The sequence below is a fragment of the Pantherophis guttatus genome, chromosome 16 (genome assembly GCF_059756535.1).
Source record: "Pantherophis guttatus breed Tessera chromosome 16, ASM5975653v1, whole genome shotgun sequence".
In the NCBI taxonomy this organism is placed as follows: Eukaryota; Metazoa; Chordata; class Lepidosauria; order Squamata; family Colubridae; genus Pantherophis; species Pantherophis guttatus.
In genome coordinates this window covers 6,671,161-6,686,177 of record NC_142078.1, presented here as the reverse complement: position 1 = coordinate 6,686,177, position 15,017 = coordinate 6,671,161, and the positions used below count along the sequence as shown (strand labels likewise).

At 44.6% G+C, this 15,017-nt stretch overlaps 1 protein-coding gene across 2 annotated transcripts in view; it reads right to left on the bottom strand.

Annotated features, from left to right (window-relative positions):
• COL27A1 (collagen type XXVII alpha 1 chain) overlaps nt 1-15,017 on the bottom strand; it is a 210,210-nt gene that overhangs the window by 51,305 nt on the left and 143,888 nt on the right. For both annotated transcript variants that reach the window (XM_087879541.1, XM_087879543.1), the window contains 3 exons: nt 14,400-14,453; nt 13,324-13,377; nt 12,406-12,513 (listed from right to left, as the gene is read on the bottom strand). In XM_087879541.1, coding sequence (XP_087735667.1) covers nt 12,406-12,513; nt 13,324-13,377; nt 14,400-14,453 — 216 coding nt within the window. The remainder of the gene's footprint in view (nt 1-12,405; nt 12,514-13,323; nt 13,378-14,399; nt 14,454-15,017) is intronic.

Below are 15,017 nucleotides of genomic sequence, written 5' to 3'. Positions count from 1 at the left end.
GAGCTTGGTGGGTTTCTTGCAGATGTTTCATTACCAAATGTGGAAACTTCATCCGTGCTAGTGAGGGTGGCTTGCTCCCTATTTATATACAGTAGTTCTGAGCTTTGTGGTTTTCTTGCAGATGTTTTACTACCCAACTAGGAAACGTCCATACATAATGGAGGGGTAATGAAACATCTGCAAGAAAACCGTCAAGCTCAGAGAGCACCAAAGACCCCCTAGATGATATAGTCCTTCTAATAAAGTCATCTAAGATTCATGAGTATCTGGGCTGAAAGAGTCATAGAAAGGAAGATGATCCAAAACAAGAAGGTGGACCAATTTGGGATTGCTTCTCCACTCACACTTGGATCCAGTTTGGAAGAAAACCTCAACGTGCTTCTAGAAGATACTAAGAAGACTGGAAGATGCCACAGCAGATCATTTAGTTTGTTCCTCCAATCTGATACTGTCTACATTGGCAGCTGTTCTCTCCCTCTCCCTCTCTCTTTCTCTTTCCCTCCCTCCCTCCTCCCCTCCCTCCCTCCTCCCTCTCTTTCTCTCTCACTCTTTCTCTCTCTCCCCCTCTCCCTCCTTCCCTCCCTACCTCTCCCTCGCTCTCTCTTTCTTTCTTTCTTTCTCTCTCTCTCCCTCCCTCTCCCTTGCTCTCTCTCTTTCTCTCTCTCCCCCCTTTCTCCCTCCCTCCCTCCCTCTCTCTTTCTCTCTCTCTCTCTGTCTCTCTCTCCCTCCCCCTCTCTCTTTCTCTCTCCCTCCCTCTCTTTCTCTCTCCCTCCCTCTCTCTCTTTCTCTGTCCCTCTGTCTCTCTGTCTCTCTCTCCCTCCCTCCCCCTCTCTCTTACATGGAACTAATCTGTCCTTAGAATTTCAAGTGGGAGGGAGAATGGATTTAACAGAGATTAAGTCACTGTCCTGAGAAAACCACACACAAAATCTGCTCGTGATCACTCATTCACCACTTCCCTTACACTCATTCTTTTTTTTTTCTTTTTTTTGACTTTAATTTATATGCTGCCCTTTTCTGGAGACTCAGGGTGGCTTACAATGCGTTAAGCAATAGCCTTCATACTTTTGTATATTTATACAAAGTCAGCTTATTGCCCCCACAATCCGGGTCCTCATTTCACCTACCTTAGAAAGGATGGAAGGCTGAGTCAACCTTGAGCCTGGTGAGATTTGAACTTGCAGTAATTGCAGGCAGCAGATGTTAATAACAGTGCTTTAGTCCACTGTACTACAGGCTCTAGATCACTGTCTCCAAGATCTAGATCTGTAGATCTAGATCTACAGATTCTAGATCACTGTCTCCAAGATGAGCATCTGGGGACAGCCAGAGAGAAAAAGAGAGGAACCCTTAGGCTGGAATCTAGGGAGAGAATATGCAAGATCTTTACAGATTCATTTCAGAGTTGCTCTCCTTCCAACTTGTACCGGCTCAAAAAAAAAAGCAAAAAATAAATGCCAGCTGGATCAAGCTTCCCCATCCCAAATCTCGGATTCAACTTTCACGAGCAACGGACGTTCCTGCCAATTCACACTGAAGAAAGATGTTAGTATCTGTTTTCTCCTCCTCTGCATTGCTAAAGAAGCGCCAGATTTCCCAGCACTGATTCACAGAGGGAGGATTTATGTATTTATTTAGGTACCGCTTTTTTTTTTCTTCATTCTTTCAAACAAAATTCTTGGGAGTTCCCGCTAGAGAATTCTCATGAATTGCTGCAGGAAGCCTGCCACTAAGCTGGGCCCCAGATGACAGAAGGGAGTAGAAAGTTCTGTTTCTGTTCAAAAGATCAAACTGCATGGCCTAAAAGCTGAGTCAAGGGTGAAACAGCTGGCCAAAATGAAAAATCAACACTCAGAAAGATTGATCCTCATCAGATGACTAGGGGACTGGAGGCTAAAACATACGAAGAAGAACGGTTGCAGGAATTGGGAATGTCTAGTCTGATGAAAAGAAGGACCAGGGGAGACAGGATAGCAGTCTTCCAATATCTCAGGGGCTGCCCCAAAGAAGAGGGAGTCAAACTGTTCTCCAAAGCCCCTGAAGGCAGGACAAGAAGCAATGGGTGGAAACTCATCAAGGAGAGAAGCAATTTAGGACTAAGGAGGAATTTCCTGACAGTTAGAACAATTAATCAGTGGAACAACTTGCCTCCAGAAGTTGTGACTGCTCCAACACTGGAAGTTTTTAAGAAGAGGTTGGATAACCCTTTGTCTGAAGAGGTGTAGGGTTCCCTGCCTAAGCAGGGGGTTGGACTAGAAGACCTCCAAGGTCCCTTCCAACTCTGTTATTCTATTCTATTCTATTCTATTCTATTCTATTCTATTCTATTCTATTCTATTCTACTCTACTCTACTCTACTCTACTCTCTTCCAATTTCTATTCTATTCTACTCTACTCTACTCTCTTCCAATTTTTATTCTACTCTACACTACACTACTCTACTCTCATTCTATTCTATTCTATTCTATTCTATTCTACTCTACTCTACTCTACTCTCTTCCAATTTCTATTCTACTCTACTCTACTCTACTCTCTTCCAATTTCTATTCCATTCCATTCCATTCCATTCTAATTGTAATTCTATTCTATTCTATTCTATTCTATTCTATTCTATTCTATTCTATTCTATTCTATTCTATTCTATAGATTAGAGACCAAAGCCAAACATTCAGGATTTTCTCTAAAATCGGGATTCCTTGTGCACAGTCACTCACGCCCTCGTCACCTCTCGCCTTGACTACTGCAACGCTCTCTACATGGGGCTCCCCTTGAAGAGCACCCGGAGGCTCCAGCTGGTCCAGAATGCAGCAGCGCGGGTAGTGATGGGAGCAACATGGCGCTCCCATGTAACACCGCTCCTGCGCGAGCTGCACTGGCTCCCGGTGGTCTTCCGGGTGCGCTTGAAGGTGTTGGTTATCACCTTTAAAGCGCTCCATGGCATAGGGCCTAGCTATCTCCGAGACCGCCTGCTGTTACCGACGGCCTCCCATCGACCTGTGCGCTCCCACAGAGAGGGCCTCCTCAGGGTGCCATCAGCCAAACAGTGTAGGCTGGTGGCCCCCAGGGGGAGGGCCTTCTCTGTGGGGGCTCCCACCCTCTGGAATCAGTTGCCCCTGGAGATAAGAAGAATCCAGGACCTCAATGCCTTCCGTCGTTCCCTGAAAACCTATCTTTTTCAGCAAGCCGGGTTGGCTTAGAATAAATTTTTAAATTCTTTTAATTAGTTTGTGATTCTTAACTTTCGGGCCAAAATTTATATATATTTTTAAATGTTTTAATATTTGTATTCTATGTTTTTTATCTTGGCTGTACACCGCCCTGAGTCCTCAGGGAGAAGGGCGGTATATAAATTGGAAATTAAATTAAAAAAACAAAAACCAGAATTGTTGGAGTACAATGGAAATCCGTTCCATTAATAATACCGTTTTCTTTCTCATATTCACATGGATTTGAAAACCTTCTAAAGGTCTCCACAACTTTACATTTCATGGATAAGCAGAAGATAAGAGTTATCTCCCACAAGGTCTAGAATGGGATGGGGTCTGCTGCTCGAGCAGGAGTTTGGACTAGAAGACCTCCAAGATCCCTTCCAACTCTGTGATTCTGCAATTCAATCTGTGACCTTCACGTTGTGCTATACAATGGTTTCTAGAAGCTCATGATGGTTTCTGTAAACAGATCTGAAGGATGTTTCTAGTCACCTGAAGTAGAAGTGAAAAACATGTTGGACATCTTCACCAAGATTCGGAAGACATGTCTATTTTTTCATGTCTACCGAAGAAATGAAAATGACTGTTTTATTGACGACTTTAGATCTGTCCTAGACACCGTACGAATTCGTCACATAAAAACGGTGAAATAAGAGAGATTTGACTTACTCATGTCTCAGACTTAACTATTATTTGGCTCCTATTCTTTCACAACCATGTGATTGTCAAGAAACCAAGTTCAACATCACAGTCCACCCTATCCTGGCTAGGAATGCCCCGAAGTTTTAATTTCTTCCCCAATTTTTTTAACAGGAACTAACCCAAAGTACACTTCCACAAGCAAGAGGCAGATGGGAAAGCCATTTTCATCGGCTTGAGCAAATTTTCCGCCAACAGTTCTTGACTTAAAAAAAACAAAACAAAAATCTACTACGGTGGGAGATTTCCAATGAGTGAACACGCTTGAAAGATCTGTAGGCTAGCCTCAAAACTGGATCGAAACGTGCATTTGGAAGAAACAGGGAGAAAAGAAACACAAGTTCAGAAAACGAGACTTCTACAAGCTGGAAAAACAGGCTCCAAATTTGATTTCGCCCCCCTCGCCCTCAGCTGCATAATTTGACTCCTGTCTCCACCGCTTTGCTTATCCATTCATCACCCCAAACCACAGCGAGCGAAAACAGAAATTATGTTTTGTAAACCATGGGTCTTGCTGCCAGCGTGCCATGCCAAGCTTGTCTACGTCGCTTTCACAAGGAGAACTCTGTGCCTTGCAGAAGAAGTCTAGCGGGAGAAACCAGAAACAACATGGATATCCATGGCTGAAGAGGTCCAGAAGACGTTGAGGTCTTCCTCAAAGACCTTCAGATCAGGGGTGAAATCCAGCAGGTTCTGACAGGTTCTGGAGAACCGGTAGCGGAAATTTTGAGCAGTTCGGAGAACTGGTAGCGGAAATTTTGAGTAGTTTGGAGAACCGGCAAATACCACCTCTGGCTGGCCTCAAAGTGGGATGGGAATGGAGATTTTGCAATATCCTTCCCCTGGATTGGGGAGGAATGGGGATTTTGCAGTATCCTTCCCCTGCCACGCCCACCAAGCGACACCTACCAAGCCATGCCATGCCCACCAAGCGACGCCCACAGAACCAGTAGTAAAAGAATTTGGATTTCACCACTGCTTCAGATAGTCCATTCTGAACTCCTCCATAAATAAGTGAAGAAGAGGAGAGAGAAGGAAGAATGGAGCTCCCGTCCTTGCTCCACACAAATAGCACCACACAAAAAAAGTCTATTTTCCCCCGGCATGATGTGTTTCATTATTGGCCAACTTCACAATTATTTTCTTGGAACTGCAAAAATCAGATTAGTTCATACTCATGGCACACGAAAGGCAGTTTATTATGAAAAAAAAAGTTTGCTCGGCAACAGAGAGCCTTTGAAAAGCTTCAGCCTGGCTTGGCTGGTTCGTTGGCTCACTCAATCTTTTACAGAGGGAGTAAGGAAAAAAACCAGGGCCCCTTAAAGCAAGATCAGAGGCTAAGATGCTGAGCTTGTCGTCGAAAGGCTGGCAGTTCAGCAGTTCGAATCCCTAGTGTCGCATAACGGGTTGAGCTCCCGTGACTTGTCCCAGCTTCTGCCAACCTAGCAGTTTGAAAGCACGTAAAAAATGCAAGTAGAAAAATAGGGATCACCTTTGGTGGGAAGGGAACAGCATTCTGTGCACCTTCGACATTTAGTCATACCGGTCACATGATCACGGAGACGTCTTCGGGCAGCGCTGGCTCTTCAGCTTTGAAACAGAGATGAGCACCAGCCCCTGGAGTTGGGAACAACTAGCACATATGTGCGAGGGGAATCTTTACCTTTACCTATAGAGTGTCAACTTGTAAAGCATACCTGGCCTGCTCTTGAGTTGCCATAGGCAAGGGGGATGGGAAAACGAACTTTGCAGCTGTGGTAAGGCAGCATGTCAGTCAAAACAAAACACATTACAGCCATATCTCTGTCAAGGCCATCTCCGGGGTTACCCACAGTGGCCAGAGAAGAGTGATCTCTACAACCCCCGAAATTGCTTCGTTGGAGAATGTGACTGATGACACACCCTAGGGGGAGTGTGGAAACAGGCTCAGAACCGGACCGTAAATTACGTGGGGTCAGAGTTGGCTTCACTTGGAACGTGCGGACATGAAGTAACTGGATTTCTTTTGAAGCTTGGCTGGAGGCTCATGATTTAATTAGGGCATCTGTTGGAACCCTGACATAGAGGACCTTCTATTGCAAGTAAGAGTTTCAGCCTGGCTCCTGGTGGGGCTGCTTCCAGCTGCTGGCAAGCTGGCACTGATGGATGCAGAACGGGCTCTTCGGTTGGTTTTCTTGACCAACACGAATGGACATGATTGTCTGCTGAAGATTCTGCAGAGGATGGAGTCGAGGGAAGACAGGCAGGCTCGTAATCAAGATGGCCATCCAGCAGAGGTCAATCATCTCTCCATAGTTCCTCCATATAAGGTCCATCCTACCTTCTGTGTGGCCTTCAGACTTTCACCTTCCTTCTCTTCAAAACCTGCATTTCTTCTCTTCCTCCTCTACTTTTTCTGTCTTCCAATCAATCAATCAATCAGAATAGAGCTGGAAGGGACCTTGGAGGTCTTCTAGTCTACTTTTTCTTTTTCTTTTTACTCCCCCCCTCTACTTTTTCTGTCTTCCAATTAATCAATCAGAATAGAGCTGGAAGGTCCTTAGTCCAACCCATTCCTTCTCTAATTCTCCCCTCTCCTTCTATGTTCTTCCTCTTTCCTCCATTATTCCATTCTCTTCTTTTACCTTGACTTTTTCCTCTTTCTCCGGCTCTTCTACTTCATGCCTCCTTAATACGTCCTAGTTCCCTCACTCTTGTCTTCCCTCTTTTTCTCCTTCCTTCTCTAACCAGTTTTGCTGATCAAATCTCTCTCCAGGGTTTGGATCGTAAGGAAGAGGAATGGCCACAAAAGCCACAGCCATCCCACGTAAGCCATTTCTGTCTCCAGATTCTCCATGGGAATTCCGAAAGAAAGAAACAGTTTGGGAGAAGAGATGGATTAGAGGTGGAATCTGTGGTCTGATTCCTACAAACAAGGATGGAATTAGGAAACTGGAGAGGGGGGAAAAAGGACCAAAAATGGGGAAAGAAAGACATGGATGAGATGAGACCTCAAAGGACATGAAGCTGAAGCAGAAGACACGTTTGCAAAAAGCAACCTCCATTAACCTACTACATGTCAACTCGCAAAGCATCCCTGACCTGCTCTCGAGTTGCCATAGGAAAAGGGCAGATAGGAAACAGATGAAATGGCATGGCAGCAAAAGACAGATGCACATTCCAGATTTAACTTTCTCAAGGCTGTATCCCAGGGTTACTTACAGCGCCGGAGGAGAGTGATCTCTACAACCTGCAAAATTGCCCCGTTGGTGAATGTGATTGATCCAGCAGCATACAGGTAGTCCTCGACTTACAACAGTTCATTTAGTGACCGTTCAAAGTTACAAAACAGTACTGAAAAAAGTGACTGTTGTGACCACTTTTTCACACTTACGGCTGTTGCAGCAGGTCAGGTGATCAAAATTCAGCAGCTTGGCGATTGACTCCAATTTATGATGGTTGCAATGTCCTGGGGTCATGCAATCCCCTTTTGCGACCTTCTCACAAGCAAAGTCCATGGGGGAAGCCGGATTCACTTAACAACCATGTTACTAAATATCTATGGAGATTCTCAGTCATCCCAGGTCATGGTTGTCCCAAAGGTGCTTTTTCAAGAGGCAACTGGACTTTCTGGTTTTTCTTTGAAGGCATTTCGCTTCTCATCCAAGAAGCTTCTTCAGCTCTGAGCTGAAGTCCAGCTCAGCCTCTTGAAAAGGCAGCTTTGGGGCAACCATATTACTAATTTAACACGTGCAGTGATTCACTTAAGGAATGTAGCAGGAAAGGTCGTATAATGGAGCAAAACTCACTTGACAAATGTCTCACTTAGCAACAGAATTTGAGGCTCAATTATAGTCGCAAGTCAAGGACTATCTATGCATATGTCCAGGACATCCCAAGATTGTTGATAGAGTCAAAAGTTCAAAAATATTCTTGAAGAAGACTGTGGTAAACCAGTTTTGCTGCCAAGAAAGCTACATATATGGGCACATGAAATTCCCAGGAGCCAAGTTTGGGAGGGAGAAGGCTTCCTGTCAGCTGTCAAATCATACTTGCTGTGTTTCGCTCTTATAGCAGTTGACAGACTGCCATGAACTGTGAGGAGGGGGAGGATGAAGAGGGAGATGCTCGGGGAATCGAAAGTAGAGACTGAACCACCTCGAGATGCTGCCCCAAGGTCATTCGGGTGGAAGAAGGAGGGAGCCGCATACCAAGCTGTGCTTGGACTGAAAACATCTTGCATAGACTTGATTGGTTACAGTGGGGTAACCAATCAAGTCCAATTGAGCAATAAGGGACAGTTGGGTGGGTGGAGAATTGAACGTAGGGATTTTGACCTGCAATTCTCGGTTCCGGCGATGCAAAAGTGCAATACTTTTGATCTCTAATAAAACTATGCCTGTCTCAACAAATGGAGCCAAGGAGCGTTTAAATTTAGAGGTATAACAAAATTTGAGAGAGAATTTTTATAAAATGTTTTATAGGTGGCACTTAGACCCTAAGAAATTATCATGTATGTACTCGAATTTGCAAGCTAAATGTTGGAGATGTGAATGTAATGATGCAACCTATTATCATATATGGTGGACTTGTAAGAAAATCAAGGCATTTTGAATAAAAATTTGGTGGGTGATGCAGAACATTTTGAAAAGAAGGTTGAAATTTACTCCTCATTTGTTTCTATTGGGTATAACTATGGACTGTACAGTTTCAGAGACTAAATTGATCTTGAACTTAATATCAGCAGCTAGGCTGCTGGTAGCTCAATATTGGAAGAAGGACTCTTTGCCTACTATTGAAGAGTGGATATTGAAAGCAACAAACCTAGCAGAAATGGCGAAAATCTCGGCGTACTTGAAGGACTACACGCAAGAAAGATACGTATCGGAATGGAGAAGATGGATTGATTATATTCAAAATAAGTATCAGACAAGAAAATATCAAATAGCTTATGAATGTCTGTTAGTATTAGAAGTATTTGGTTATCTGTAGTGGAGTTAAGGTTTCAGGGGGGGAAGCAGTACTTTGAGGATAAGCAGATTAATTTAGTTTATGTTTGATTAAATGAAATACCTTGTATTTTGCTCTGGGAAGTTGGGGGGGCAGGGTGGGATGAAGGGGGGGAAAGCGTGGGGGGAACAGGGGGAAAAAAATTTTTTTGTTCCTTTTTGTAAAACTTTTCAATAAATAAATTTAGAGGTATAAGTTGTGGCCAGCCTGACAACTTTTGATGAGTACTTGCCTGGGAGAACGTCAAGAAGTTACAAACAAGGTTGAGGGGGTTTCCATATTCTTGCTTTAAAAAAACGACATGGATATCTCCATCAAAGCACCAACAATCGTACCCCATTTGAGGGAGTCCTTATTGTTTAGTATCAAACGCAAGATCTTGAGTTGGGGTGCTTAGATCTGGCTCACGGGGCCACCCTGGAAACAGCAAAGGACTGTCCCACGGTGTCTCTGCCAGCAAAAGCAGAGCTCAGGAGGGCCGTGTGCCCAAGGTCAAACACAACCCCAATGCGCCCCTCAATGAAATCGAATTTGACACCCCTGGTTTAGCACATTTGCAACCTAGTCTGATGCTTTTTCCAGCATTCTCTCCTAAAATTGGAGGCCGCGCTGTCACCCCACCAAAAATAACAACGAAGGACAGCGATTACGAGCCAGCTGAATTATATTGGCTCCTCTCTTCTTCTTCTTCTTCTTCTTCTTTTTTTTTTTTTTTGCATTTAAAAATAAAATTAATGCACGCCACGGCCCATTTGGCAAAGAGGACACAGCCTCCATTCAAAAAGCTCTTGAATAAGGAGCTGTATAACTCAGTCGTACTTCAAATGGTATGCATGTATGTTTTGAAGCGTTCCTTGTCTGGGCTTTCAGGGAAAATGGGGGAAACCTGTGGTTCGAAGCATTTTTTTTTTAGCACCAAATCTACCCAGAGTTTCCCCATCTATCTGGATTAGAATTCTAAAGAGCTGCATCCAGATCTGATTAAACGCATATTTTACGGGAACTTCAGGGTTATCGGCTTACAAGGCGAGAAGACAGCATTGAGTCAGAAACGCAAAGGTACCCTTTGGGAGAGGAAAAACTCCATTTTTTGCAAGCTGCAGAGTTTGGGAAAATTTAGTGTAATCTTAAAGGGTAGGTCAGGGGTCCCCAAATTCTCTAGCTCATCACCCCCCCACCCTTCATGAAGTTTTAGATTGTTCATAGACCCCCAAATATATATTATATGAAAATAATTTAATAAATACTTTAACGGGTATCCCGTATCTATGGGACCGTCTACTACCACCAATAGCCTCCCACCGGCCGGTACACTCTCATAGAGAGGGGCTCCTCTGGGTGCCATCAGCCAAGCAGTGTCGACTGGCAGCCCCCAGGGGGAGGGCCTTCTCTGTGGGGGCACCCACTATCTGGAACGAGCTCCCCCCGGAGATACGGAGGATCCCGGATCTGTGCACCTTCCGCCGCGCTCTTAAGACCTTTTTATTCCACCAGGCGGGCCTGGCCTAACTTTCTCCCTCTTTTTAAACAATTTTAATTATGCAAATTTTAATCAGTTTTTAAATGATTGGGGTGTTTTAATTTGTTTGGGCCAAATTGTTTAATTCGATTTTACTTTGTTTTTAAATTTTGTATCTATGTATTTTTACTGTTTGGCTGTTCACCGCCCTGAGTCCTTCGGGAGTAGGCGGTATATAAATCAAATAAATAAATAAATAAATAAATAAATAAACAAACAAACAAACAAACAAACAAACTATTGGTGCTACTACCCTGTTTCCCCGAAAATAAGACCCAACTGGAAAATAAGTCCTAGCATGATTTTTCAGGATGCTCGTAATATAAGCCCTACCCCCCCAAAATAAGCCCCAGTTAAGATTGTCAGCCTGATGGATGCATTTAGTACCATATTTCCCCCCAAATAAGACCCAACCAGAAAATAAGCCCTAGCATGATTTTTCAGGATGCTCGTAATATAAGCCCTACCCCCCCCCAAAATAAGCCCCAGTTAAGATCGCTAGCAGACGGAGGTGTTTAGTATTGTATTTTCCCCAAAATAAGACCTAACCGGAAAAAAAAGTCATAATGCGTCTTTTGGAGCAAAAATTAATATAAGATCCGGTTTTATTTTGGGGGAAACATGGTACTAATGATGACCACTCAAAGCCACTGGCTGACCATCTATCCTTAGGTAACACCGTCTCCCTGCCAGCCTTCAAAATTAGGGATTGGTGTGAAGTTCTAAAGAAACCCCAAAAGATGAATTGAACCCGATCAATCAAGCTTCCATCATTTATCAATTACTTATTGGCCCCCTGATGTTTACTGAACCCCTTTTGACCCTGGAATATTTATCAACCCCTTGGAAAGTCTCAAATAGGATTGATATTGTCCACTTTCGAGAACCCTCTGTCAACTCGCAAACCATCCTTGACCTGCTCTCGAGTTGCCACAGGCCAAGGGAGATGGAAAACCAAGGAAACTGCACAGCAGCCAAAGACAGATGCACATTCCACGCTTATCTCTTTCAAGGCTGTATCTCAGGGTTACCTACAGCAGCCAGAGGGGAGTGACCTCTACAACCCATGAAATTGCTCCGTTGGTGAATGTGATTGATGACACACCCTGGGAGGAGGGGGGAAACAGGGTCATAATTGGAGCATAAATTATGTAGGGTCAGAGTTGGCCTCACTTGGGAACTCTTAATAAATAAATGGATTTCTTTTGAAGCTTGGCTTGAGACTCATGATTTAATTAGGGCATCCATTGGAACCTTGACACCCTGGTTTAGATCAGTAGATCAACTACAGATAAAAAAAATAAGTCTGAGGAAACCATGGGAGATTTCAGTAGAGATCAGTTTAATTTTTTAAAAAAATCCTCAAGTCAATTGGAGATGGGGAGAGGATAAATCTACCTTCTGGCATTTGGGCTCAATCTACGAATAACCTCTCTTGTAACATAGGCTGATGTGAGTTGTATTTCACACAGCCTCTGTCTTGCAGGCAAAGATGGCCTCAGAGTTCATCTTCAACCTGACCCTGGGGATCAAAAACAAGCCATTCTAGCATGATCTCCCTTTGCAAAGCTCACAAAAAACCCAGAGGCATGAGTAAGAGTAGAGTAGAGTAGAGTAGAGTAGAATAGAGTAGAGTAGAGGTATGGAATGGAAGGGAATGAAATGGAAAATGGAATAGAGTAGAATAGAAGATGGGAATGGGATGGAATGGGATGGAAGGGGAGGGAAGGGAAGGGAAGGGAAGGGAAGGGAAGGGAAGGGAAGAGAAGAGAAGAGAAGAGAAGAGAAGAGAAGAGAAGAGAAGAGAAGAGAAGAGAAGAGAAGAGAAGAGAAGAGAAGAGAAGAGAAGAGAAGAGAAGAGAAGGTTCTTTATTGGCCAAGTGTGATTGGACGCACAAGGAATTTGTCTAACACAGCATGGCATCTCCACCAACAGTCAACATGAGTCCAACAAGACAGAAAAAACATCAACCAAATTTTCACACTTACTCGGACACCCGGGGTTCCAGGAACACCAGGGGGGCCTTCTTTTCCTTGGACCCCATCTTGCCCTTTGTCTCCACGTTCCCCTTCTGGGCCTGGTTGTCCTTTGTCACCCTGAAAGAGAGACAAATGGGTAACACACTTTTCCTTTTGTTCCGGAAGAAGGATGACAGCCACTGTTTTTTCTCTTCTGCTGAATTCACCATGTTTTCTTCTACACGTGTGTAGAAATATAAGGAGGATTCAAATGGCCAAAATAGACATCCAGGGATGGGATTCAGTCGGTTCAGACCGGTTCAGGAGAACCAGATGTTAATTTTACATCTGGTTCACTGAACTGATACTTGCAAGGACTGGCTGGCCCCACCCCTCCCAGGAGTCTCCACGCAGCCCATTTTGGATGCCAGGTAAGTGCAGGATCCATGCGGAGGCTCTGGGAGGGTGAAAAACAGACCTCCTGGAAGTTCCAGGAGTCTGGAAACAGACCGTTTCCAGCCTCCAGAGGGCCTCCGGAGCCCGGGGAGACCGTTTTCGCCCTCCCAGAAGCTTGAGGAAAAGCCTCCGGAGCCTGGGAAGGAAGAAAAACGGGCCTACCAGAAGTACTGGAAGTCTGAAAACGGCCCATTTCTGGCCTCCGGAGAGCTTCTGGAGCCCAGAGGAGACCATTTTCGGCCTCCCTGAGGCTCAAGGAAAGCCTCCAGAGTCTGGGGAGGGCAAAAACACCCTCTCCTGTAATGCAGGAGGCTGAGTAGGCCCCGCCCACCATGGCCACACCCGCCCAGCAACCAGGCAGAGAACTGGTTGTTAAATTTCTGAATCCCACCCCTGGATTCATCCTACAGGAGAAGACCTTGGGGAAGTGAGAGTCAGAGAAACAGGATCAGGTTCTAAACCAATCAAAAGAAGGGAAGAAAAACAAGATACCTTGAGTCCATCTGGTCCCACTAAGCCACTGTCTCCTTCAAGACCAGGTTCTCCCTTATAAGAAACATGGAAAGATCATTAGAACTTCTGTGTTGGTCAGATAGTTCCTTCTACCTTCCCAGAATTGCTGTACCCCAAATTAATTTCCTTTGAATGAGCTTTATTTATTCCAGAGTGTAATGATGGCATTGGAGGATGCCATCATTCCCAACAAGGCTTGATCTCACCCCTTGACGTTCTCACCATTGGAGAACTTCAAATGCACCATTAGCAAATCCCAACCTTTCATTTGGAACTGACTTCTGCTCAAAATTAACCTTCCTTCAAAGTCAAGGGAAAAAAGTCTAATGTTTCTTGAGCTGCCCACACGGATGAAATCAAATTTGGCAGAAGATGGGACCTTACTCCAGAACAAATAGAAGAGAATCTACGTAGCTCATGGGTTGAGCTGTGGAGTCCTTGGAGCTCTCTGAGCTTGGTGGTTTCCTCGCAGAAGTTTCATGACCCAACTAGGTAGCAGCAGCAGCATCCCTGGGATCAAATCCCACACTCACCAACAATGATGATGTTACCTAGTTGAGTAATGAAACTTCTGCAAGAAAACCACCAAGCTTAGAGAGCATCAAGAACTCCAATGGTTATTTCAGAACCATTATAAAATCCATATATCTTATTGGGACAATAAATGTCAACATGTCCATGCAGTTAGAGGAAGAGGGACATGGATAGAATAGAATATAGAATAACAGAATTGGAAGGGACCTTGGAGGTCTTCTAGAGTAACCCCCTGCCAACCCCCTACACCACTTCAGACAAATGGTTGTCCAATCTCTTCTTTAAAACTTCCAGTGTTGGAGCATTTACAACTTCTGGAGGCAAGTTGTTCCACTGATTGATTTGTTCTCACTGTCAAGAAATTTTTTCTTAGTTCTAGGTTGGTTCTCTCCTTGGTTAGTTTCCACCCATTGCTTCTTGTCCTGCCCTCAGGTGCTTCGGAGAACAGGTTGACTCCCTCTTCTTTGTGGAAGCTCCTGAGATAGTGGAAGACTGCTATCATAGGATAGTTTCCTACTTACCCGTTGGCCAACCAATCCTTGCTCTCCAGGAATCCCCAATGGACCAAAGTCGCCCTAAAAGAAGAGAAGAGCTTTTTGAAGTTAGCTTTCAAGACATGTTAAAAAGAGGAAGGAACATGTGTGAAGACTTGTTGTGGCCCGCCAGCAGCCAGCAGAGCTGGCAACAGATTCGGACAGTGAGGAGGTTGGGGAGGAATGTGGGCCAGTCCTGGAGTCTGGGGAAGGCTCAGACAAGAGCTTTGAGTCGGAGGCAGAGAGGAGGCCAAGGCCATCTGGTAGTTCTTTGCTGCCTCCAGAGTCTGACATCAGAGAGGCAGAAGAACAGCGGGAGCCTGTTCCCAGTGTGCATATGCGCAAAGCTGCCAGGAGACAGGAACAATTAAGGAAACAGGGTCGACTTGGGAGTAAGGCTTGAGATGATTGGCCCCTCCCATAAGACATAAAAGAGAAGCGAATGGGACGTGAGCTTTTGCAGGAAGCAATTAGTTCATCTGGTTGGTAAAAGCTCTGGAAAAGCTCTGTTTGACTCTGTGCTAAGTTTGGCCTTGCCCTGCATGTGACAATTAGTTCTCTGGCAGCGTTCCAAGGGAGGTAAGGTGGGTGTTTGTAAACACTCCC